The sequence below is a fragment of the Argentina silus genome, assembly GCF_951799395.1.
Source record: "Argentina silus genome assembly, chromosome: 16".
In the NCBI taxonomy this organism is placed as follows: Eukaryota; Metazoa; Chordata; class Actinopteri; order Argentiniformes; family Argentinidae; genus Argentina; species Argentina silus.
In genome coordinates, this window is record NC_139670.1 from 46,469 (window position 1) to 70,000 (window position 23,532).

At 48.2% G+C, this 23,532-nt stretch overlaps 2 protein-coding genes across 3 annotated transcripts; one reads left to right on the forward strand and one right to left on the reverse strand.

Moving 5' to 3' along the window:
* Positions 1-2,570: 2,570 nt before the first annotated feature.
* Positions 2,571-13,805, forward strand: kcnh6b (potassium voltage-gated channel, subfamily H (eag-related), member 6b; the record flags this gene model as incomplete). The annotated part of the gene is made up of 13 exons (XM_083687544.1): positions 2,571-2,598; positions 2,713-2,819; positions 7,146-7,559; positions 7,923-8,316; positions 8,515-8,714; positions 9,619-9,871; positions 10,415-10,614; positions 10,752-10,860; positions 11,237-11,485; positions 11,887-12,138; positions 12,504-12,648; positions 13,322-13,487; positions 13,572-13,805. 13 exons carry the CDS (start codon positions 2,571-2,573, stop codon positions 13,803-13,805), a joined length of 2,751 nt encoding a protein of 916 aa, XP_083543670.1.
* A 686-nt stretch (positions 13,806-14,491) lies between these two features.
* On the reverse strand, positions 14,492-21,072 carry LOC310816650 (DDB1- and CUL4-associated factor 7-like). 2 transcript variants are annotated; one of them, XM_083686912.1, is made up of 7 exons: positions 20,558-21,072; positions 19,763-19,921; positions 19,234-19,345; positions 18,741-18,859; positions 18,020-18,229; positions 15,614-15,731; positions 14,492-15,161 (listed from the first exon to the last, which is right to left on the reverse strand). In XM_083686912.1, the coding sequence occupies exons 1-7, from the start codon at positions 20,693-20,695 to the stop codon at positions 14,989-14,991; spliced, it is 1,029 nt and encodes a 342-aa protein (XP_083543038.1). In that variant the 5' UTR covers positions 20,696-21,072; the 3' UTR covers positions 14,492-14,988. The 2 variants fall into 2 exon arrangements, with proteins under 2 accessions (XP_083543038.1, XP_083543037.1); XM_083686911.1 differs by having other exon boundaries at positions 14,492-15,164.
* Between the last annotated feature and the right edge of the window lie 2,460 nt (positions 21,073-23,532).

Below are 23,532 nucleotides of genomic sequence, written 5' to 3' on the forward strand. Positions count from 1 at the left end.
CATTTGTCTGTAATATTTGCTGCACACACGGGTCTAGAGACTGTGACCCCGCAAGCTAACCCTAACCCAACAAGCACTCACATGGTAGTCACAGCAGTCACATGACCTCCTGTTGGCTTCAACACTGTTGATTGGTCTACTACATGTGTTCTGCTGTCACATTTATTTGTATTGAACCTTTATTCATCCAGAAACACACTGAGACCAACACCTCTTCTGCAGCTGCATCCTGTCATTAATATCTTTACAGTCATACAACACATCAACAACAACACAGTTAAATACAGACATCAATACTTCATATAAAACCACAATATATCAGGAGAAACAATCACTTCCTTCACCAACGAGGTCCTCCATCAATCAACACCCTAAACTGCCCGAGGGGCACCAGAACATCCAACTGTCCCGTCTCTGTAGAGTTCCAGCAGTGAGGAGCACCACAACTAAAAGGATTTACTCAATTCAGAGACCGGAGGAACCTCCAGAGTTAACCACCTCTGAGCACCAGTCAGGTCATTCAGGTCATTGATGTTCTTGAACTTCAATAATGAGGTTAGGTAACCTGGGAGTTTACGCAGTCTGGCTTTATACACAAAAAGGAGTAATGAAGAGATCTACTTGAACAAGATCCAGCCAAACTTTTGATAAAGGATGCAATGATGAGTATTAAAACCATCACCTGTGATAAAGCGAAGGGCGCTGTGGTAGATGGCCACAGGTTTAAGAGTCGTGCCTGTTGCACTTCAGTAGATGACATCACCATAATCAAGCACTGGCGTGAAGGTTGATTGTATAATCTGCTTCCTGCTGTTCAGGGAAAGGCAAGCTCTATTCCGAGAAAAGACGGCCACCTTAAATCTTGGCTTTTTAACAAGCTTCTGTGTATGTTTTCAGAACGTCAAGTCTTTGTCAAACCAAATGCCCAAGTATTTATAAGCAGGGACACGCTAACTGGGGGCACCACCTAAAGTACATACGCATAAATCAGAGAAATGTTTCTGTGATTTGGTAAATAACATATACTTGGCAGGACAGTGAATGCAGACAGTAACTCAGAAAGAGCCTGGTCAGTCGTGGGGACAATAGCATATACAACAGTGTCATCGGCATATAAATGTAGGTTACAATTATTTTCAGATAATCTAATATTTGTTAATGCAAATAGTAAAAAGAACCGGACCAAGAATCGATCCTTGTGGGACACCCTTTGTTATGTCCAGAAAACCTGATTTAACACCAAGACCTTCAAGACCTGCGCTCTGTCCGTTAAATCGTTTTCAAACCATCTACATGAAGCCTGATCCAGGCCTACTTCAGACAACCTCTGAATGAGTAGGGAATGGTTGACTGATGTCTTGTAGAGATCTGTAAATAAGGCAGAATAATGTTTTTTTCTGATCTAGGCAATCTAACATCATCTAAGACAAGCGTAGCCGCTGAGACGGTGCTATGACCAGGTCTAAACCAGATGCACATTTAGTATAGAATGAGAAGATTAAAAGGTTCTTAGCTGGGAGTTGACAAGGGACTCTAATATGTTGCAAAGGCGAGCTTGGTTATTGGGCGGTAGTTATCTAGGTCAGAGGGGTCACAAGCTTTAGAGGGAGAGGGAGCACATGGGTTGTCTTCCAAACCTTGGGAGAGCACCTGAGATAACAATCAGATTAAACATATGTGTCAATGACTCCGCAGTCAGGGGCCGAAATCTGTCTGTCTGTCAGACCCTGACCTGTTTGCCTGTCAGACCCTGACCTGTCTGTCTGTCAGACCCTGACCTGTCTGCCTGTCTGACCCTGACCTGTCTGTCTGTCTGACCCTGACCTGTCTGTCTGACCCTGACCTGATCACAGGCACCGTATCGACACACCACAACATTGTGACAGGAGAGTGAGATGACAGGAAGCCGCATCGAGCCCATTTCCTGTCATTATCACAGATACATGATTGATTTTCCACCCTGCTGCCTCTGCTATAGATCAGCTCTAATCGTCTGCCAGCCTAGCCAAGCCCCGCGTACCCAGAGCCAGTCAGTCAGACCTGGAGAGGAGGGAGAGCTCAACTCTCTGTCTGTTGTTGCTGTGTGACGCTGGAGAACTCTGCAGCCTAACCCTAACCCTAACCCTGACCCTAACCCTAACCCTAACCCTAACCCTAATCCTAACCTGGAGAGGAGGGAGAGCTCAACTCTCTGTCTGTTGTTGCTGTGTGACGCTGGAGAACTCTGCAGCCTAACCCTAACCCTAACCCTGACCCTAACCCTAACCCTAACCTTGACCTTGACCCTCCCACCGGACCTGGAGCCTTCAGAGATGAGACGACAGGAAAACAATTTTTCTCGGATTAATTCAAGCACGAGGAAGGCGTGACAGAAGGAGTGATAGAAGGAGTGAGAGGATTGAGAGAAGGAGTGAGAGAAGGAGTGAGAGAGGGAGAGAGAGAGGGAGAGAGAGAGTGAGGATCCAGTTTCTAAAACAGCTTTTTCTGGTGGACATCCTCTTAGAAGGGGACCTGTAGGGGTGTGTTGGAGGGTCGTGACCTTGTGTGTGGAAGGGGTGTGGTCTATTGCCATGAGGACTGACTGGGGAGGCCAGGGAGGTGAGGGGCGAGTCACCAGCAGTAAGTACAACAACATGCTAATGCTAATGCTAATGTTATCAATGCCAGGTGTCATTTCCAGCTGTAATGTTGTTTCTTGTTGTGTGTCTCCAGCGCTGCTGACAGACTCTGACCCTCACCGTGGGGTGGCTCCTAAACCGTCCCCTGCCACCAAGAAGGTGAAGGGTCGCACGCACAACGTCAAAGAGAAGGTTACACAGGTAAGGCTGTTACTATGCTTACACAGGTAGGGGTGTTAAAGCGGAATTTGACCCTGTAATGTTGTTTTCACTATTAGAGCAGGTCAGAGTAGAGCAGGGTCAGAGTAGAGCAGGGTCAGAGTAGAGCAGGTCAGAGTAGAGCAGGGTCAGAGTAGAGCAGGTCAGAGTAGAGCAGGTCAGAGTAGAGCAGGTCAGAGTAGAGCAGGTCAGAGTAGAGCAGGTCAGAATAGAGATCGTCAGAGTAGAGCAGGTCAGAGTGCAAAAACTCTCGTCTGATGTATTTTAAGGCGGTATGAGACTTTTTTAGGAAGTAAACGCAGACCTGCAATAATGATAGGGGTGTTACTATGGTTACACAGGTTAGGGTGTTCCAGGATGTGTTGGTTAAAAGGAGACAGATCAGCATGGCTAGTGGCCATGTTATCGTTAGCGTGGTGGCCATGCCAGTATCGTTAGGCTAGTGGCCATGCTAGCATGTTAGTATGCTATACTATTGACCATTAGCATGTGGGAAACAGTGATGTTGACCCGTTAGTGGAAAAATCACTATGACTCTCAGATGTTTTTCCTTCTGGGTGTCAGAATGGTACTGGTCAATACATAGCTGCCCTGGGCACACACACACACACACACACACACACACACACACACACACACACACACACTGAACCAGTGCCAGTGTATTATGTGTGTGTGTGTGTGTGTGCCATCAGACATATAGAGGCTGATGTAAGCAGAGCCACAGCCTGGTGATCATTGTGGTGTGTGTGTGTGTGTGTGTGTGTGTGTGTGTGTGTGTGTGTGTGAACACAGGTCAGATCCTGTAATGAGTAACTGGAGAGAGGAAGGCAAGGAGTTCCTGTGGGAATATTGGGAAATCCAGAGGTTTTTTGCATACAAAATCCCTAACTTGGAGACAGCGGAAAAATTGAGATGTGGATAAACTTGTCTTGTAGCCGGGCAAATGAGGCAAAGGTGCCATCAATATATAATTTAGATAAATGTGATAGCCCTGATGTATGCCAAATCCCAAAGGCCACATTATTTAAACTGGGGGAAACATGGTATTTAGACAAATTGGACCAAATATGAAAAAATGTTTTAAGTTAAAGGCTCTTTTACTAGGGTTAGGGTTAGGGTTAGGGTTAGAGTGGGTTAGGGTTAGGGTTAGTGCCAGACCCCTGCTAGTGCCAGACCCCCCATGTCCTTGGGTATTTTACCAACGACTGGCACTTTGCCATCCCAAATAAAAGACAGAAAAGTTTGTTCAATTGAAGTAAAAAAAATTATTTGGGTATAAAAACTGGTAAACATTGGAAAAAATACAAAAACTTGGGCAGCACATTCATTTTTATGACACTGACCTGACCAGTGAGTGAGAAAGGTAGAGACTTACAATATATAAAAGATTGCTTGCTGTCAACTAGAGCAGCAATGTTTGCCTTGAATAAATCTGAGTGCTTTCATGTCACCTTCTCCCAGATATGTGAACTGGTCACGAACCATGGAAAGTTGGAGAATTAGCTATACAAGGCAAACTTGTTAGGGTTAGGGTTAGGGTTAGGGTTAGGGTTTCAACCTGGTTAGGGTTAGGGTTTCAACCTGGTTAGGGTTAGGGTTAGGGTTTCAACCTCATTTACCGGAAATAGTTCACTTTTTCCCACATTTAACTTGACACTTTACCAACAGATAAGGCCTTAGTGAGAGAAGGCCTTGGTCAGAGAAGTTGTTATCATTGTTAGCTCGTAATACTAGGCGAGTACCTCCATCGCTAAAGCAAACAACAGTGGTGACAGAGGGGCTCCCTGTATTGTGCCATGATGTAACGAACAATACTCAGAAGATATGTTATTTGAGCGCACGGAAGGCATCTTTGGAGGGCATCTGTCAAATAATCCCACTCAACACGATCAAATGCCTTCTCGGCATCAAGTGAGACTACTAGGTCTGGATTCTTCGATGCAGGAGAGTACAGCTCATAAAGGAGGCGTCTAATGTTGAAAAAATGTCTATTTGTAATAAATTCTATTTGGTCAGAATAGGGTTAGGGTTAGTGAGTAAGTGTATTATCTCATGCAAAGCACCCTCCGTACGATTTGCTAGGAGTTTGATCAAAATGGATTCAATCCGAATCCAGGAGGGACACAGCTCGGTAAGATCCGGGTTCTAATGGGAGAGGGTTAGGGTTAAGGTTAGGGTTAGGGTTAGGGTTAGGGAGATAGGGTTAGGGTTAAGGTTAGGGTTAGGGAGATAGAATTTTTCAGGCATTCTGCAAACAATAGAGATAGGAATATGTCTGATAACCATTGTGCACCTTATTAAGAGAGGCTGCGGAACAGATATGCTTTGAGAAACTCAGTCTAGTCTAGTGGCACGGTCACCTTTTGTCTTCAGTCTAGACTCCTGAACGACCAGAAGTCCCTGCCTGAGGATCTTAGGCTGCTCTGAGGCTCGTGGGGGATTAAAAGGTCAGAAATATAGTCTGGTGCCAGACCCAGACCCAGACCATTTACATTTTACATTCATGGCATTTAGCAGACGCCTTTATCCAAAGCGACTTACAACAAATACATTTGTCTAAGTCAGTGAATCATCTATCCATCATCATCATAAGAAAAAGTAGTCTATGCTAGGACCAGGGGCTATTGGCAGTCACAATGCTAGAAGAAAGAATAATTACTTTTTTTTTTTTTAATTATTACTTTTTTTTATTTATTAATTTATTTACAGTAGAGAAACTTGTAGAGGGGTGAAGAGGTCTTTAGGAGGGACCGTTAAGATGGGTCTTCAATCTACGGCGGAAGATAGGTAGTGACTCTGCAGTCATGACAGCAGTGGGAAGCTCGTTCCACCAGCGGGGCGCCAGGACAGTGAAAAGCCGTGACTGAGTAGCACGGCTGCTGCATCCACATAGAGGCGGCGGAGCCGGGCGGCCAGCCGAGGTGGAAGAGCGGAGTAATCGGGCAGGGGGGGTTTGGGGGCTGACCATTGCTTGCAAGTAGGGAGGGGCTGTTCCCTTTGCCACCCAGTAGGCGAGCACCAGGGTCTTGAATCTGATGCGAGCTGCTACCGGGAGCCAGTGAAGGTGCAAAGGAGGGGGGTGACATGGGAGAATTTGCGGAGATTGAACACCAGACGGGCGGCAGCATTCTGGATGAGCTGCAGAGGCCTGATGGCGGAGGCAGGGAGCCCGGCCAAGAGTGCGTTGCAGTAGTCTAGGCGAGAGAGTTGTGCTGCTTCTCTGGTGAGGAATGGACGTATCGTTCTGATGGTGTAGAGGAAGAATCGACAGGAGCGTGCTGTCGCTGTGATGTTCGCCACACAGGATAAGTTGTTGTCAAGGATCACCCCAAGGTTCTTGGCTGTCTGGGAGGAGGTCACATAGAGTTCTCAACTGTGATGGAGAAGTCTTGGAGAGGGCAGGCTTTCCCCGGGTGGAAGAGCAGCTCAGGCTTGAGGTGGTGGGCTGACATCCAAGCAGAAATGTCTGTAAGACACGCAGAGACACGTGTTGCCACCTGCGAGTCAGAAGGGGGTAAAGAGAGAAAGAGTTGAGTGTCATCTGCGTAGGTGTGGTAGGAGAAACCATGTGAGGAAATTACAGAGCCAAGAGATTTGGTATAGAGAGAGAACAGTAAGGGCCCAAGGACAGAGCCCTGGGGGACCCCAGTGGTGAGGGCTCGTGGAGAGGACAGCAATCCTCTCCACGTCACCTGGTAAGAGCGATCGGCCAGGTAGGATGCAAACCAGGAGAGTGCAGAGCCAGAGATGCCCAGTTCTGAGAGGGTAGAGAGAAGGATCGGGTGGTTTACTGCGTCGAATGCAGCAGACAGGTCCAGAAGAATGAACCAGAACAGAGGAGAGGGAGGAAGCTCGAGCAGAGTGACCAGACCCAGACCAGACCAGACCCAGACCAGACCCAGACCAGACCAGACCAGACCAGACCAGACCAGACCAGACCAGACCAGAACCAGATCCAGACGAGCCTTAATAGTCATCAGTAAAATCTTAAAATCTATTCTAAAACTAACATGTAGGGAGGCTGGCTTTGGGGTGAGGTGGTCTCTTCTCCTAGTTCTGGTTAAAAGCCGCTGCTGCATTTTGGACTTTGTGTAACTGTGAGAGGGAGGTTTTACTGAGGGGAGAACAGAGGGAGTTGTAATCATCGAAACCAGATGAGATGAAAGCATGGATGACTTTTTCTGGATCAGCAAAAGACAAGAAAGGCTGTATTTAGGAAATGTTTTTCAACTGATAAAAACGTGACTGTACAACTGTTTTGATTTGTTTAACCCAGGTCTTGTCTCTCTAACCCCCCCCCACCAGGTCTTGTCTATGGAGTGTGACGTGTTACCGGAGTACCAGCTGCAGCCCCCACCCGCCCACCGCTGGACCCTCCTCCACTACGGGCCGTTCAAGGCGGCCTGGGATTGGTTGGTTCTGCTGCTCGTTCTCTACACCGCCGTCTTCACGCCCTACTCTGCCGCCTTCCTATTGGACGAGCAGGGTGAGGCGCGGAGGCGGAGCTTTAACCCCCTGAACGTGGTGGACCTGCTGGTAGACGTGCTCTTCATCGTGGACATCGTCATCACCTTCAGGACGACGTATGTAACCCAGGACGACGAGGTGGTACTGCAGCCTGGCCGCATTGCAGGTCATTACATCACCGGCTGGTTCCCCATCGACCTGGTCGCTGCCATCCCCTTCGACCTGCTCATCTTTGGCTCCGGCTCTGACGAGGTCAGAGACTAACCCTAGCCCTGACCCTAACCCTAACCCTGACCCTGAACCTGATCCGAACCCTGACCCGAACCCTGACCCTAAACCTAAACCTAACCTTAACCCTGATCCTAACCCTGATCCCAACTCTAACTCTGACTAACCCTGATCCTAACTCTAACCCGAACCTGAACCCTAACTTTAACCCTAAAACTAACCCTCTGTCTAGTAAACCTTAGTATTCAATTTGTAAAATAGTAGTTTGTAGTTTTGTGCAGTTTCTGCTTTTTACACTGTGTTGGTTTTGAAAGATGACATTTTCTGAACCCTCCCCTCCCTCCCCCCCTCTCTCCCCCCCCCACCGTCTTCCCTGGTTCACCTCAGATGGCCACTCTGATTGGCCTGTTCAAGACGGCCCGCCTGCTGCGATTGGTCCGCGTGGCCAGGAAACTGGACCGCTATTCTGAATACGGTGCTGCGGTCCTCTTCCTGCTCATGTGCACCTTCGTCCTCATCGCCCATTGGCTGGCCTGTATCTGGTACGCCATTGGCTACGTGGAGCGGCCCTACACGGAGACCGGTTGGCTGGACAACCTGGCCGACCAATTGGGAAAGGCGTACAACGACAGTGACTCCGCCTCCGGGCCGTCCATCAAAGACTACTATGTGACGGCGTTGTACTTCACCTTCAGCAGTCTGACCAGTGTGGGCTTCGGGAACGTCTCCCCCAACACCAACTCTGAGAAACTGTTCTCCATCTGCGTCATGGTGATTGGCTGTGAGTTACAACACTCTTACTGCTCATTGGCTGAGAGTTACAACACTCTTACTGCTCATTGGCTGAGAGTTACAACACTCTTACTAGGAATCACTTTGAGATGTCTATTATAAGTTCAAGACTTGTGTTGACAGTTCTGATGTGTATAGTATCTTTGTTGTGACAGCTCTGATGTGTATAGTATCTTTGTTGTGACAGCTCTGATGTATGCCAGTATCTTTGGGAACGTGTCGGCCATCATCCAGAGGCTGTACTCTGGGACCGCTCGCTACCACACACACATCCTCCGGGTCAAAGAGTTCATCCGCTTCCACCAGATCCCCGCAGGCCTGCGGACCCGGCTGGACGACTACTTCCAACACGCCTGGTCATACACCAACGGCATCGACATGAACGCTGTGAGAGAGAGACAGACACACACACACACACACGTACACACGTACACACACGTACACACACACACACATATACACTCACTAAACACTTCATTAGGAACACCTTCTCATGGTGAAGGTGGTGGAATGGTGTGGGGAATGATTTCTTGGCACACTTTGGGCCCGTTAATACCAATCAATCATCGCTTGAATGCCACAGCCTATTTGAGTATTGTTGCTGACCATGTGCATCTCTTCATGGCCACAGTTGACCCATCTTCTAATGGCTCCTTCCAGCATGATAATGCACCATGTCACAAAGCTAAAGTCGTCTCAAACTGGTTTCATGAACAACAATGAGTTCAGTGGCCTTCCCAGCCACCGGATCTGAATCCAACAGAACACCTTTGGGATGTGGTAGAACAGGAGATTCACAGCTTGAAAGCGCACCTGAAGAATCTGCAGGAATTGCGTGATGCAATCATGTCATCATGGACCAGAAGGACCTCAAAGGAATATTTCCAATATTCTTGTGGAATCAATGCCACAAAGAATTGAGGCTATTTTGAGAGGAAAGGGAGGCCCTACCCAGTATTAGTATAGTGTTGTAATAAAGGGAGTATTACCCAGTATTAGTATAGTGTTGTAATAAAGGGAGTATTACTCAGTATTAGTATAGTGTTCTAATAAAGTGCTCGGTGAGTGTACACATGCATGTACACATACACACACACGCACGCACGCACGCACGCACGCACACCAGCTCACACACGCTTACATGCTCACACACACGTCAAGGTGTTGAAGGGTTAAATGATGCTTGTCTCCAACTCGTGTTAGATTCTAGATTCTGTGTGTGTATATGTGTGTGTGTGTGTGTGTGTGTGTGTGTGTGTGTGTGTGTGTGTGTGTGTGTGTGTCTCCTCAGGTCCTGAAGGGTTTCCCAGAGTGCCTCCAGGCAGACATCTGCCTGCACCTGAACCGCGGTCTGCTGCAGCGCTGTGCGGCGTTCCGGGGGGGCAGCCCTGGGTGTCTGCGGGCGCTGGCCCTTCGGCTGAGAGCCGTCCACGCCCCCCCGGGAGACACGCTGGTGGGCTACGGAGACGTCCTCTCCTGGCTCTACTTCATCTCCCGGGGGTCGCTGCAGGTCACACGCCACCACATGGTGGTCGCCATACTGGGTAAGAGAGCTGTTATAGACTAGTTATAGACTCGATGTAGACAAGTTATAGACTCGTTATAAACTAGTTATAGACTAGCTATCTCCTCTAGTTATAGACTAGTTAAAAACTAGCTATATCCTCTAGTTAAAGACTAGCTATCTCCTCTAGTTATAGACTAGTAATAGACTAGCTATATCCTCTAGTTATAGACTAGTTATAGACCAGCTATCTCCTCTAGTTATAGACTAGTTATAGACTAGCTATCTCCTCTAGTTATTTACTAGCTATAGACTAGTTATAGACTAGCTATCTCCTCTAGTTATAGACTAGTTATAGAGTAGTTATAGACTAGTTATGGACTAGCTCTCTCCTCCAGTTACCAGACTAGTTATCTCCTCTAGTTATAGACTAGTAGTCTCCTCTAGTTATAAACTAGTTATAGATTATATCTCCTCTAGTTATAGACTAGTTATAAACTAGTTATAGACTAGCTATCTCCTCTAGTTATAGACTAGCTTAGGGTTAGGTTCAACAGTAAATTAGCCAGTCTGTCCTCCACAGGTAAGAATGACACTTTTGGGGAGCCGATCCAGCTGTCGTCAGAAGTGGGGAGATCAGGTTGTGACGTCAGCGCACTGACCTACTGTGACCTCCACCGCATCCGCAGGGACGACCTACTGGAGGTGCTGGACCTGTTCCCCTCCTTCGCCCCCGACTTCTGGACCAAGCTGGACCTGACCTTCGACCTCCGAGACGTAAACGCAATGCAGACCACACACACTCACTCACTCACTCTCTCTCTCTCTCTCTCACAACCAGTGTGTGTGTGTGTGTGTGTGTGTGTGTGTGTGTGTGTGTGTGTGTGTGTGTGTGTGTGTGTGTGTGTGTGTGTCTGCAGGCCGACCAGCCTCCTGTCAGGTCAGCCGACGACTCTGACGATTGTTGCTACCGCAGCCGGCCAACGCCACGGCAACGAGGACACTCTCTGGACTGCCGCAACCGCCCTGGTAACACACACACACACACAAACACACAGACACACACACACATACACACACACAGAAACAAACAAACACACACACACACACACACACACAGACACACACAGGCACACACAGGCACACACAGGCGCACACACACACACACCCTGACCCTAACCCTAACCCTAACCCTGAACCTAACCCTAACTCTAACCCTAATTAGCCTTAACCCTAACTAACCCTAACCCTAACCGTAATCTTAACCCTAACCCTAACTAACCCTAACCTTAACCCCAACCCTGACCCTAATTAACCCTAACCCTGACCCTAACCCTGACCCTGACCCTAACCATAACTAACCCTAACCCTGAACCTAACCCTGCCTGCTCTCCTCCTGCCATAGATGGGATGGACCAGGAGGAGACGCCCTACCGCCATCGCCACTCCGCCCCCCACCCTCACTGGGAGGAGTCTAATCCTCACTGGGAGGAGCCCTGCAGCTGTGGCTCCTCCCAGTCCGGCCAGGACCTTGACAAGCCCCTCCCCCCCAGGAGCACGGTGACGCTATACCCTGAAAGGCGGGACTTCCTGCCTGCTGTGGTGCCTCTGCTGCCCTCTAGTGGTGCCTCCGCTGTGGACCAGACACACACAGGTACCCTAACTAATCCTAACCCTAATTAACCCTAACTAATCCTTACCCTAACTAATCCTCACCCTAAACCTAACTAACCCTAACTAATCCTAACCCTAACTAATCTTAACCCCAACTAATCCTAACCCTAACTAACCCTAACTAATCCTAATCCTAACCCTAACTAACCTTAACCCTAACTCATCCTAAGTCTGTGGACCAGACACACACAGGTACCCTAACCCTAAATAACCCTAACCCTAGCCCTAACTAACCATAACCCTAACTCTAACCCTAATTAGCCTTAACCCTAACTAACCCTAACCGTAATCTTAACCCTAACCCTAACTAACCCTAACCCTAACTAACCCTAACCCTAACCCTGACTAACCCTAACCCTGCCTGCTCTCCTCCTGCCGTAGATGGGATGGACCAGGAGGAGACGCCCTACCGCCATCGCCACTCCGCCCCCCACCCTCACTGGGAGGAGCCGAACCCTCACTGGGAGGAGCCCTGCAGCTGTGGCTCCTCCCTGTCCGACCAGGAACTGGACAAGCCCCTCCCCCCCAGGAGCACGGTGACACTATACCCTGAGGGGCGGGACTTCCTTCCTGCTGAGAGGCGGGACTTCCTGCCCTCTAGTGGTACCTCCGCTGTGGACCAGACACACACAGGTACCCTAAACCCTAACTCTAACTTACCCTAACTAATCCTAACCCTAACTAATCCTAAACCAAACTAACCCTAACCCTAACTAACCATAAACCAAACTAACCCTAACCCTAATCTGAACTAACACTAACCCTAACCAGACACACACAGGTACCCTAACCAACCCTAACCCTAAACCTAACTAACCCTAACAAATCCTAACCTTAACCAACCCTAACCCTAAGTAACCCTAACTAACCCAAACTAACCCTAACCCTGACTAACCGAAATGAACAATAATCCTAACTAACACTAACCCTAACAAATCCTAACCCTAACCAACCCTAACCCTAACTAACCCTAGCCCTGCCTTCTGTGACCATGCCAGGGCTGTACCGCTATTGGCCGGCTCGCCAGTCATACCCCAGAGCCTGGAGCTCTGCCTCCTACCACCCGGCCACGCCCACCTTCGCAGAGCACCGCCCCAGCGACCTGGAGGCCTGTCTGGAACTGCTGCAGTCCCAGCTCAACAGGTCAGAACCCTAACCCAGGTCTAACCCTAAGTAACCCTAACCTTGGTCTAACCCTTAGTAACCCTAACCCAGGTCTAACCCTAACCTTGGTCTAACCCTTCGTAACCCTAACCCAGGTCTAACCCTAACCTTGGTCTAACCCTTAGTAACCCTAACCCAGGTCTAACCCTAAGTAACCCTAACCCAGGTCTAACCCTAACCTTGGTCTAACCCTTAGTAACCCTAACCCAGGTCTAACCCTAACCTTGGTCTAACCCTTAGTAACCCTAACCCAGGTCTAACCCTAACCTTGGTCTAACCCTTAGTAACCCTAACCCAGGTCTAACCCTAAGTAACCCTAACCCAGGTCTAACCCTTAGTAACCCTAACCCAGGTCTAACCCTAACCTTGGTCTAACCCTTAGTAACCCTAACCCAGGTCTAACCCTGCTGTAGTCCCAGATCAACAAGTTAGAACCCTAAAAGACACTCAGTCATCGGCCCCTTCATCATGGAAACATGATGTAAACATTAAACATGATGTAAACATGATGTAAACATTAAACATGATGTAAACATTAAACATGATGTAAACATGATGTAAACATTAAACATGATGTAAACATTAAACATGATGTAAACATGATGTAAACATTAAACATGATGTAAACATTAAACATGATGTAACCCTGCAGGTTGGAGACCAGGATGACAGCTGACATCAACGTGATTCTGCAGCTGCTGCAGAGACAGATAAGCCCCGCCCCCGTGCCCCCGGCCTACAGCAGCATGTCACCCAGGCCACGCCCCCCCGACCTCTACAGCACCTCCCCCAATCAGGCTAGATCCTCAGACACACAGGTAGCACGCGCACACACACACACAGGTAGACAGAAGAACACAGAATGGGGTTTCTATGGTAACACACTGTTGCTTATGTTACAGAGCCCCACCCACTCTGACCTGTTAACAGGAAACAGGAAGTCTCTGTCAAGTGGTGTCCATGACAACATGTCTGTCACCACAAAAACAGAGCCCACAGTGTCGCCAGGAAACCTGCTGCTGCCCTCGGCAACGCTCCTCCGCTTCCCCTCGTTGCCTGGCAACCTGGAAGTCTCCTCCGGCTTGGCTGAGATTCACAAACACCTGTCAGACCCTGGACTCCCTCACACACACTGACCGTCACACTCTCAGACACAGACACACAGACCTTTGGGAATGGAAAAAACCCCAATGTAGCGACCCGTCATCTGTGTAGTGAAATGACCTTTGACCTGTTCATGTAATAAACACTGGCTGATCAACATACCTGCAGCTTTAAGCTGTCGTACTACTGTTCTTATTGATAATAGAACAACTTCGTATCACTGCTCAGACAGGTTGTTTGTTATGAAAGGTGCAGGTGCATTCAACCAGACTTGTAACATGTAGGTTTTGATATTTTCACATTTATCAGAACAGTCAAAAACAGGCAGAAATGGCCTTTAGGGGGGCATCATTGGACGCCTGGGTCAAAGTTCAGAAATAACCTCACAAAACTGGAATGCCTAAAGATTCAGTCTTACTTCCAACTTTTAGCATGTGTTGACATGTTTGGGTAAAACTCAAAATAATACTTTGCTTCCTACACGCCTGTTGGTGACATATTCAATAAAATACACAACATTATACAGCATTTGAGCTTTTTCTGTCTCTGACATGGGTAGTTTTTTAAATGATTATATGATAGGTGCAGGTGTCTTCTTCAAATCAAGCATTCAACCATCCTTGTAACATGTCGTTTTTGAAATGTTCATATTAGTATAAGAACAGTGAAACCCAGGCAGAAACCTTGCAGACATTTCTCCTAACTCGCTGCTCAGTGATAGAAATAAAATATTTAATCAATCAAACAATCGAGTACAGGAACAGTTTAGTTTGATGTACGGTGACGTGGAAGGCTTCTGTCCGTCAGAAACCAGGTTGTCAAGGTGATATCAGGTGTTCTGTCCATTTCAAACATAACGGCGGCGTTTGGGAATAAAGATGGAGTACATTAAAAACGATCACTATGGTAACATGTAATAAACAACAACATGATAGGGCAGATATAAAACCAGCTGTCAGATGCTTGTATCCACGGTAACGACAGATCCACCTGTCAATCAACATGCTGATGAGAAGACTTCAGCGGGATTATGGGTAGAGCAGGGGGTTGTGGGTAGTGTGACCTTGATCTATATTGAACTGTTCTTCTCGTAGTCAAGGTGATCAAGCATGTCTGTCCAATACGTCAGCGGGGGAGAGGCCACACACACACACACACACACACACACACACACACACACAGACAGACAGACACACAGACAGACAGACAGACAGGTCACACCCTGAGTATCTCCAGACAGTTGTTGTAACAGATGCCGATCCAGTCCGGCTGCGTCGATGCCCACTGGACGTTGTTGATCTCCCCCTCGGCCGTGTACGCCAGGATGGGGTCCTCGATCGCACGGGGCATCTGCTGGATGTCCCAGATCAACGCCTGGTGGTCATCGGCTACTTAGAGGAGAGGAGGATGGGGGGAGGAGAGGGGGAGGAGAGGGGGAGGGACGGTGGGAGGGAGGACGGTGGGAGGGGTAGAGGAGGGTGGGGAGAGATCACAGGAGGGGTGAGGAGAGGAGGGAGGGGAGAGATCACAGGAGGGGTGAGGAGGGTGGGAGGGGTGGAGGTGGAAGGGGGGGAGGGGAGAGATCACAGGAGGGATGAGGAGGGTGGGAGGGGTGGAGGTGGGGGGGGGGAGGGGAGAGATCACAGGAGGGGTGAGGAGGGTGGGAGGGGTGAGATCACAGGAGGGGTGAGGAGAGGAAAGGACAGGAGGGAGGATGGAGGGAAGAGGAGAGGAGAAAAGAAGGTCATTAGTTAATGTACTATAATCGCTGTCTGTCCTCTGGACCACTGCAGGCCTGCCAACTCTACATCATCAACAACGTGTGGGTGTGTGTGTATACCTGCGGTACAGATGTGACAGGAGGAGTGAGGCGCCCAGGCGATGCCGTTGACACAGGCGCGGTGGTTGTTGAGTCTGGCCACCGGGGTGCAGGGGACACGCACGTCCAAAATCACCACCTACACACACACACACACACACACACACACACACACACACACACACACACACACACACACACACACACACACACACACACACACACACACGGTCATGTATTGAACCTTTATTCATCCAGAAACACACTGAGACCAACACCTCTTCTGCAGCTGCATCCTGTCATTAATATCTTTACAATCACACAACACATCAACAACAACAATACAGACAACAATACAGACATCAATACTTCATATAAAACCCACAGTATATCAGGAGAAACAATCACTTCCTTCACCAACGAGGTCCTCCATCAATCAACACCCTAAACTGCCCGAGGGGCACCAGAACATCCAACTGTCCCGTCTCTGTAGAGTTCCAGCAGTGAGGAGCACCACAACTAAATTTACTCAATTCAGAGACCCGAGGAACCTCCAGAGTTAACCACCTCTGAGCACCAGTCAGGTCATTGATGTTCTTGAACTTCAATAATGAGGTTAGGTAACCTGGGAGTTTACGCAGTCTGGCTTTATACACAAAAAGGAGTAATGAAGAGATCTACTTGAACAAGATCCAGCCAAACTTTTGATAAAGGATGCAATGATGAGTATTAAAACCATCACCTGTGATAAAGCGAAGGGCGCTGTGGTAGATGGCCACAGGTTTAAGAGTCGTGCCTGTTGCACTTCAGTAGATGACATCACCATAATCAAGCACTGGCGTGAAGGTTGATTGTTTAATCTGCTTCCTGCTGTTCAGGGAAAGGCAAGCTCTATTCCGAGAAAAGACGGCCACCTTAAATCTTGGCTTTTTAACAAGCTCCTTCGTATGTTTTCTGAAGTCTTTGTCAAACCAAATGCCCAGGTATTTCTAAACGGGGACACGCTCAATAGGGGCACCACCTAAAGTACATATGCATAAATCTGATAAATATTTCTGTGATTTGGTAAATAACATATACTTGGTTTTTCCAGCGTTAAGCACCAACCTCAGCCCAACAAATGCTCTCTATAGGACAGTGAATGCAGACAGTAGCTCAGAAAGAGCCTGGTCAATCGTGGGGACAATAGCATATACAACAGTGTCATCTGCATATAAATGTAGGTTACAATTATGTACAGATAATCGAATATTTTTAAATAGTACAAAGAACCGGACCAAGAATCGATCCTTGTGGGACACCCTTTGTTATGTCCAGAAAACCTGATTTAACACCATCAGTTAAGACACACTGCGTTCTGTCCGTTAAATCGTTTTCAAACCATCTACATGAAGCCTGATCCAGGCCTGTTTCAGACAACCTCTGAATGAGTAGGGAATGGTTGACTGATGCCTTGGAGAGATCTGTAAATAAGGCTGATCGAGGCCATTTAACACATCATCTAAGACAAGCGTAGCCGCTGAGACGGTGCTATGACCAGGTCTAAACCAGACTGGTGCACATTTAGAACAGAATGAGAAGATTAAAAGGTTCTTAGCTGGCAGTTGACCAGGGACTCTAATATGTTGGAAAGGCGAGATATTGGGATATTGGGCGGCAGTTATCTAGGTCGGAGCGGTCACCGAGGTCTACCAGTCACCGGTAAAACCTCCCCTTCCTCCTCTCCCTTCTCTGTCGTGTCCTTAGATGGCTATACCATATATAGGGTTAGGCTAACCCTAACCCTTAGATGGCTATACCATATATAGAGTTAGGCTAACCCTAACCCTAACCCTTAGATGGCTATACCATATATAGAGTTAGGCTAACCCTAACCCTAACCCTTAGATGGCTATACCATATATAGAGTTAGGCTAACCCTAACCCTAACCCTTAGATGGCTATACCATATATAGAGTTAGGCTAACCCTAACCCTAACCCTTAGATGGCTATACCATATATAGAGTTAGGCTAACCCTAACCCTAACCCTTAGATGGCTATACCATATATAGGACAATCATTGTCAGGCACTGACAAATGTAGCCATGTTTCAGAGATCACAAACATGTCTCGGCTTGCCTGCTGAGCCCATGTGTTAATGAAGTCCATGTAGTCCAAGTCTACTAGTCATTTAAAATGGTGTTTCTAGGGTTAGGGTTAGGTGTGGTGTTTCTAGGGTTAGGGTTAGGTGTTAGGGTTAGGTGTGGTGTTTCTAGGGTGGGTAACTCTGCTGAGGCGTGGCCAGTCTGTTAGCCTGTACTTAAACAGGTTGGATTGGCAGTGTATGAGGGAAATGGATGGTGCTACCTTAACAGGGCTAGGACTAGGGTTAGGGTTAGGGCTAGGACTAGGGTTAGGGTTAGGGCTAGGACTAGGGTTAGGTTACCTCCATGCCATCCATGGCCATGGTGGCCAGGTAGTTGGGGTCCTGCTTGTTCCAGCAGAGGCGGAGCAGCGGGTGGTGCTGGGGGTCCTCGTAGATGATGGTGCTGTGCTCCAGGTGGCGCAGGTCAAACATCCTCACAGAGCCGTCAGCCCCCACAGACGCAAACATGTCCCTGCCCCCCCCCGCACGGCTGAACGCTATGTCATACACCTGAGAGACAGACAGACAGACAGACACACACACAAAACTGTTTACATCATCATCGTCTACTGGTCTAGGTGAGTTAACATGTCTGACTGTCTCCTCTGATGGTTAGTTAGCGATCAGAGTTGCTGTTCCTCCTACAACTCACCACTCCGGCTTTAGAACATAAAACATTTAAACTATTCAAACTTGAAAGAGCACATTTTAACATGGAGGTCAAAGGTTATGGAAGCCAACAGACCAGTGGTTCCCTGACACCTTTCAGACCCATCCAACTCAACACTGGGCCAGAGGTCACATGACCAGATCTCTCTGACACCTATTCAACTCTCTATGATCTTGCAATCTTCTATCTATCGATCTATTTAACAGTCTATCTATCAAACCTTAATATACATCTATCCTTCTATCGACCAATCTAAAACAAAACAAAATTTGGAAAAAGTGAAGGGGTCTGAATTCTTTCCGAAGGCACTGTATGTGTGTGTGTAGCTGTGGGTGTGTGTGTGTGTGTCACCTCCTTGTCGTGAGCGATGAGCTGAGTCTTGACATGTCCTGACACCAGGTTGACCCTCCCCAGGACCTGACCCGTCTCCAGACCCCAGATGGTGCAGGTGGTATCAATGCTTGATGTTCCTACACACACACACACACACCAGTTACAACCCACACACACCAGTTACAACCCCCCCCTCCCCCCACACACACACACACACACACACACCAGTTACAACCCCCCCCCCCCCACACACACACCAGTTACAACCCCCCCCTCCCCCCCCCACACACACCAGTTACAACCCCCCCCCCCCACACACACACCAGTTACAACCGCCCCCCCCCCCCCCACACACACACACACACCAGTTACAACCCCCCCCCCCCCACACACACACACCAGTTACAACCCCCCCCGCCCCACACACACACAATACCAGTTACAACCCCCAGGGGGGGTTAGGGGTAGAAAGGTCAGGGGTCAGGGTTAGAAAGGTCAGGGGTCATCTCACCCAGCAGGTTGGGGTCCACCTCGTTCCAGTCGAAGGAGGTGAGCGGAGCGCAGAAGTCAGAGTTCTTGTTGTTGTTGAGGAGACACTCCAGACGCGTCTCTGAGTCGCTCACCTGCAGACACAGCGTCAGCTCAACCAATCACAAACACAGGTTAAAGGTCGTTACTGCGGGTAAGAGTTGTTAGGGGGTTTGGGACGTTGTTAGGGGGTAAGGGTTGTTGCTAGGGGGTAAGGGTTGTCACTTGGGGTTTAAGGAGGTTGTTGGTTGGGGGGGTTAGGGTTAGTTAGGGGGGTTAGGGTTAGTTAGGATTAGTTAAGGTTAGTTAGGGGGGTTAGGGTTAGTTAGAGGGGGTTAGGGTTAGTTAGGGTCAGGCATAGTTAGGGTCAGTCATCGTTAGGGTCAGGCATAGTTAGGGGGGTTAGGGTTAGTTAGGCGTGTTAGTTAGGGGGCTTAGTTAGCAGGGTTAGTTAGGATCAGGGTTAGTTAGGATCAGGGTTAGTTAGGGCGGTTAGTTAGGGGGTCTCTCACCCTCCAGATGCGGAGGTAGTCCCCACTAGTGGCCAGGAGGTCGGGGTACACCCCCTTGGTGTCGGGGATCCACATCAGCTTGGTGGTGGGGTACGGGTGGTCGAACGTGTTCCTGCACAGGAACTCTGAACTCTCCTCCTCCAGACCAACGATCTGCACCTGCACACACAACCACAACCACACGTTCACGGTCAGGAACACAACATACAACCCTGGAATGACATGTAAATCAAACGATAACAATAAAAAAGGAGGAAAACAATAACAATGGCAACAGCAGACAGTCACGAACCCTGGGTAGGTTAGGGACACACCGTAGGTTAGGGACACAGGGTCCAGTGTAAGGACCATCTCTGCCTGTTAGACAGTGTAAGGACCATCTGCCCTGAGCATGCGATCTATGTACATGATAAATAAACGTTGATTTGTTGTTGTGGTTGTTGTTGGTGCTGTGGTTGTGGTTGTATTGTGGTCGTGCTGTGGTTGTGGTCGTGTTGTTGTTGTGGTGATGGTTGTGGTTGTGCATGTTGTGGTTGTGTTGTGGTGATGGTTGTGGTTGTGCATGTTGTGGTTGTGTTGTGGTGATGGTTGTGGTTGTGCATGTTGTGGTTGTGTTGTGGTGATGGTTGTGTTGTTGTTGTGGTTGTTTACCTTGTTGTGGTTGTGTTGTTGTTATGTTGTGGTTGTGTGGTTGTGTTGTGGCTGTATTGTGGTTGTGGTTGTGTTGTGGCTGTATTGTGGTTGTGTTGTGGTTGTGTTGATGGTTGTGTTGATGTTGTGGTTGTGGTCGTTTACCTTGTTGTTGTATTCCTCCACGAAGCTCCCGAGCGCCAGGCGGAAGCGCTTGTCGGGCCGCACGCTCCAGTTCATGGCGTAGACGGTCCACGGCGCCTCGTACTTATAGATCTCCTTCCGCTTCCCGTGCAGAGACATGACCACAAACACGGACGGAAACTCCAACTAAACGGTTCACCGACGTTTTCTCCCGTTAAACGCGAGCGGGACTAAAGGCGGTGGAATGAGCTCCGTTCTCTCACGAGCTGAACGGTTCGCAGCGATGGCGGCGCGTGTCCGCGGACCAACACAAAGGCTGCTGTTAAACGGCGCGAGGCGGGCGAGCCGCGACGGTGTCGGACGGTCCAGTCATGCCGCTCCGCCAAACCGGCTCAGGATGAAACGGGACAACTCGGTGACGGACGGAAATCTGCTTTTCTAACTAATAAGTGAACGGCTGGATCCTGCGGCGGGGGTCGCGTGCGGACGGAAGACGGTCGTGTTCCGGTAGGGGGCGCTGCCGCGAGACAGCCTGACCCGGAAGTACGTGCATGATGTGTTTCCGCTTTGGCGGGAGCTTTAAAAGGCGTCACCGCTCGCCTCAGTTCTAACCTAGCAGACCACACACACACACACACACACACACACACACACACACACACACACACACACACACACACACACACACACACACACACACACACCCCCACCCCCACCCCCACCCCCTAGAGGTTAGAGAGGCCGGCCAGCAATAAATAAGTTATACTTAAAATGGTGACATTTTGGAATTACTTTTATTATACTAAGTTGTACTGATCACTAACAATACATGTATGAAGTATACTTAAGGTATGTTAGGTATACTGCTTTATATACTTGATATATAAATTATCCTGACAGTTTAAAGGCTGATTTAAAGTGGTGTAAATGATACATTATTAGTGTTTAAGACGAACTTAGTATGATAAAAGTCGCCCCATTTATTTTAGAATCTTTAAATTGTTTTTGTGACATAAATGGTGGTTTATAATAATAGTTAAATAATGGTTTAATCAAATAAATGAACAATGGTTTTAAAATATGTTTTTAATTTTTTTTACATTTTTACAGACCAGACCAGACCAGACCAGACCAGTCCAGACCTGTCCAGACTCTTTCTCTATAGTAGAATCTTAAGATATGATGTCACTCACCATGACTCCACACTTTAGCGTTGTTGTTGTGACTACCAACCCACATGGTAAATTGTTTGTTCTCAAATGATCTGGACTTTTGACAGATGACACAGATCAATGTCATACATGGCCAGACATGGTTACTGTAGAGAGGAAATGTAAATACTGGGATTTATTCAAGTATCTGGATTAAAGCCTGATCGTACAACTTGTCCAATGCAGCTTGTTCAATCTCGTAGTCTCTCATCCAATGGGAAAAGGAATTGTTTGGTGACATGATATGGTGATATGTCCTCTGTCCTCTGACCTCCAGGACTCTGTCCTCTAGGACTCTGTCCTCTGTCCTCCAGGTCTCTGTCCTCTGTCCTCTGACCTCCAGGACTGTCCTCTGTCCCCCAGGGCTCTGTCCTTTGTCCTCCAGGACTCTGTCCTCTGTCCTCTGACCTCCAGGACTGTCCTTTGTCCTCCAGGACTCTGTCCTCTGACCTCCAGGACTTTGTCCTTCAGGGTGTCAGACTGGGACTGGTCATGGTGTTGGGTATTAGACCTTGATGGTTGTAGTGGTTTGATAGTGAGATAGTGATGCTCTTGCACTGTAAGCCTGTTGCATGTGTGAGTTCCTGAACACTTCTTCACTATTTTCTCCACATTTCAGAACCCATCAAGAACATCATGTCAATTAGTCTACTGGTCAGTCATTGTCCCACACATAGCACACGACCCCTGACACCTGACCCCTGACCCCTGAACACTTCAATTCTTCACAAGGAGCATTTTCACTGTCAGATTGATGATTGACAGTCATAAGTTGAGAGAGAGAGAGAGAGAGAGAGAGAGAGAGAGAGAGAGAGAGAGAGAGAGATGACCATTGAATTTATTATGCCTTGATCCCTCTGACATCCAGGACAGGCTTGTCTTTCATTAATCCTCCACCCCTCCCCCCCCTCCACCACTCCCCACCCCCCTCCCAGCTCAGTGAGACTGTTGTGCTCTAATCCCCTCCATCCCTGTTGCCTCTCTCTCCTCTTCCTTGTGGAACTGGGTTGACTTCCTTTTAACTCTCTTTACTCCAGAAACACTGACCCAGACACACCAGAACCCTGGAGGTCAGGCCCTGCCTGCCGTGGTACTTGATTGGACTCCTGTGTCTCTGCAACAGCTCTCAAAGGACGGTGACACATGCAGGGAATAGAATAGAAACCGACTCAGCTGAACCTTAAAGGTAACTTTGCATCAAACCCTCCATTGTAGTGATGTAGAATGTTAATGATGCATACCAACACATTGATTTGTGTTCTTAATGATGCAACAAACCCTGTTTCCACGGAGACAGGTCACTGTGTTCCGTACCGTCACCCTCACCAGATCACTGACGCTGGTCCATGAGGCAAAGTGATGACGGAGCAGAAGTGTAGTGGAGCTGATTTGGAATCAGACTCTCGTAATGAGGTAGCCCTGCCCTCGGATGTCCTCTTGGCCACGTGGGAGACCCAGGTTCAAACCATGCCTGTCACATAAGCATAATAGTTTTCTCTCCAAAACATGGAAGGAGAATCTCTCATATTCACCATAAAAGATCTTGAGACGTTTTCATGATTTCTCCATTTATTTATTTTTTGGTGTTTAACCACTGACTGTTTCATATCAGACAAGCAGAGACAGGGGCGCCAGCACCTCCTGACATCACCTACATCCGTCTATTCCTTTTGTCAAATCAAATCAAACTTTATTTATACAGCACATGTCATACATGGAGGAAACACAATGCACTTCACAGAAAAGAACAAATACATAAAGGGTTAGGGTTAGGGTTAGCAAATA

Coding starts and splice junctions, on each gene's coding strand:
- LOC310816650 (XM_083686911.1), bottom strand. CDS start 20,695: ATGTCTCTGCACGGGAAGCGGAAGGAGATCTATAAGTACGAGGCGCCG. Junction 18,860..19,233: donor GGTGGACCCCAACCTGCTGG/GTGAGATGACCC, acceptor GTGTGTGTGTAG/GAACATCAAGCATTGATACC. Junction 15,732..18,019: donor TGGCCATGGATGGCATGGAG/GTAACCTAACCC, acceptor GTGTGTGTGTAG/GTGGTGATTTTGGACGTGCG.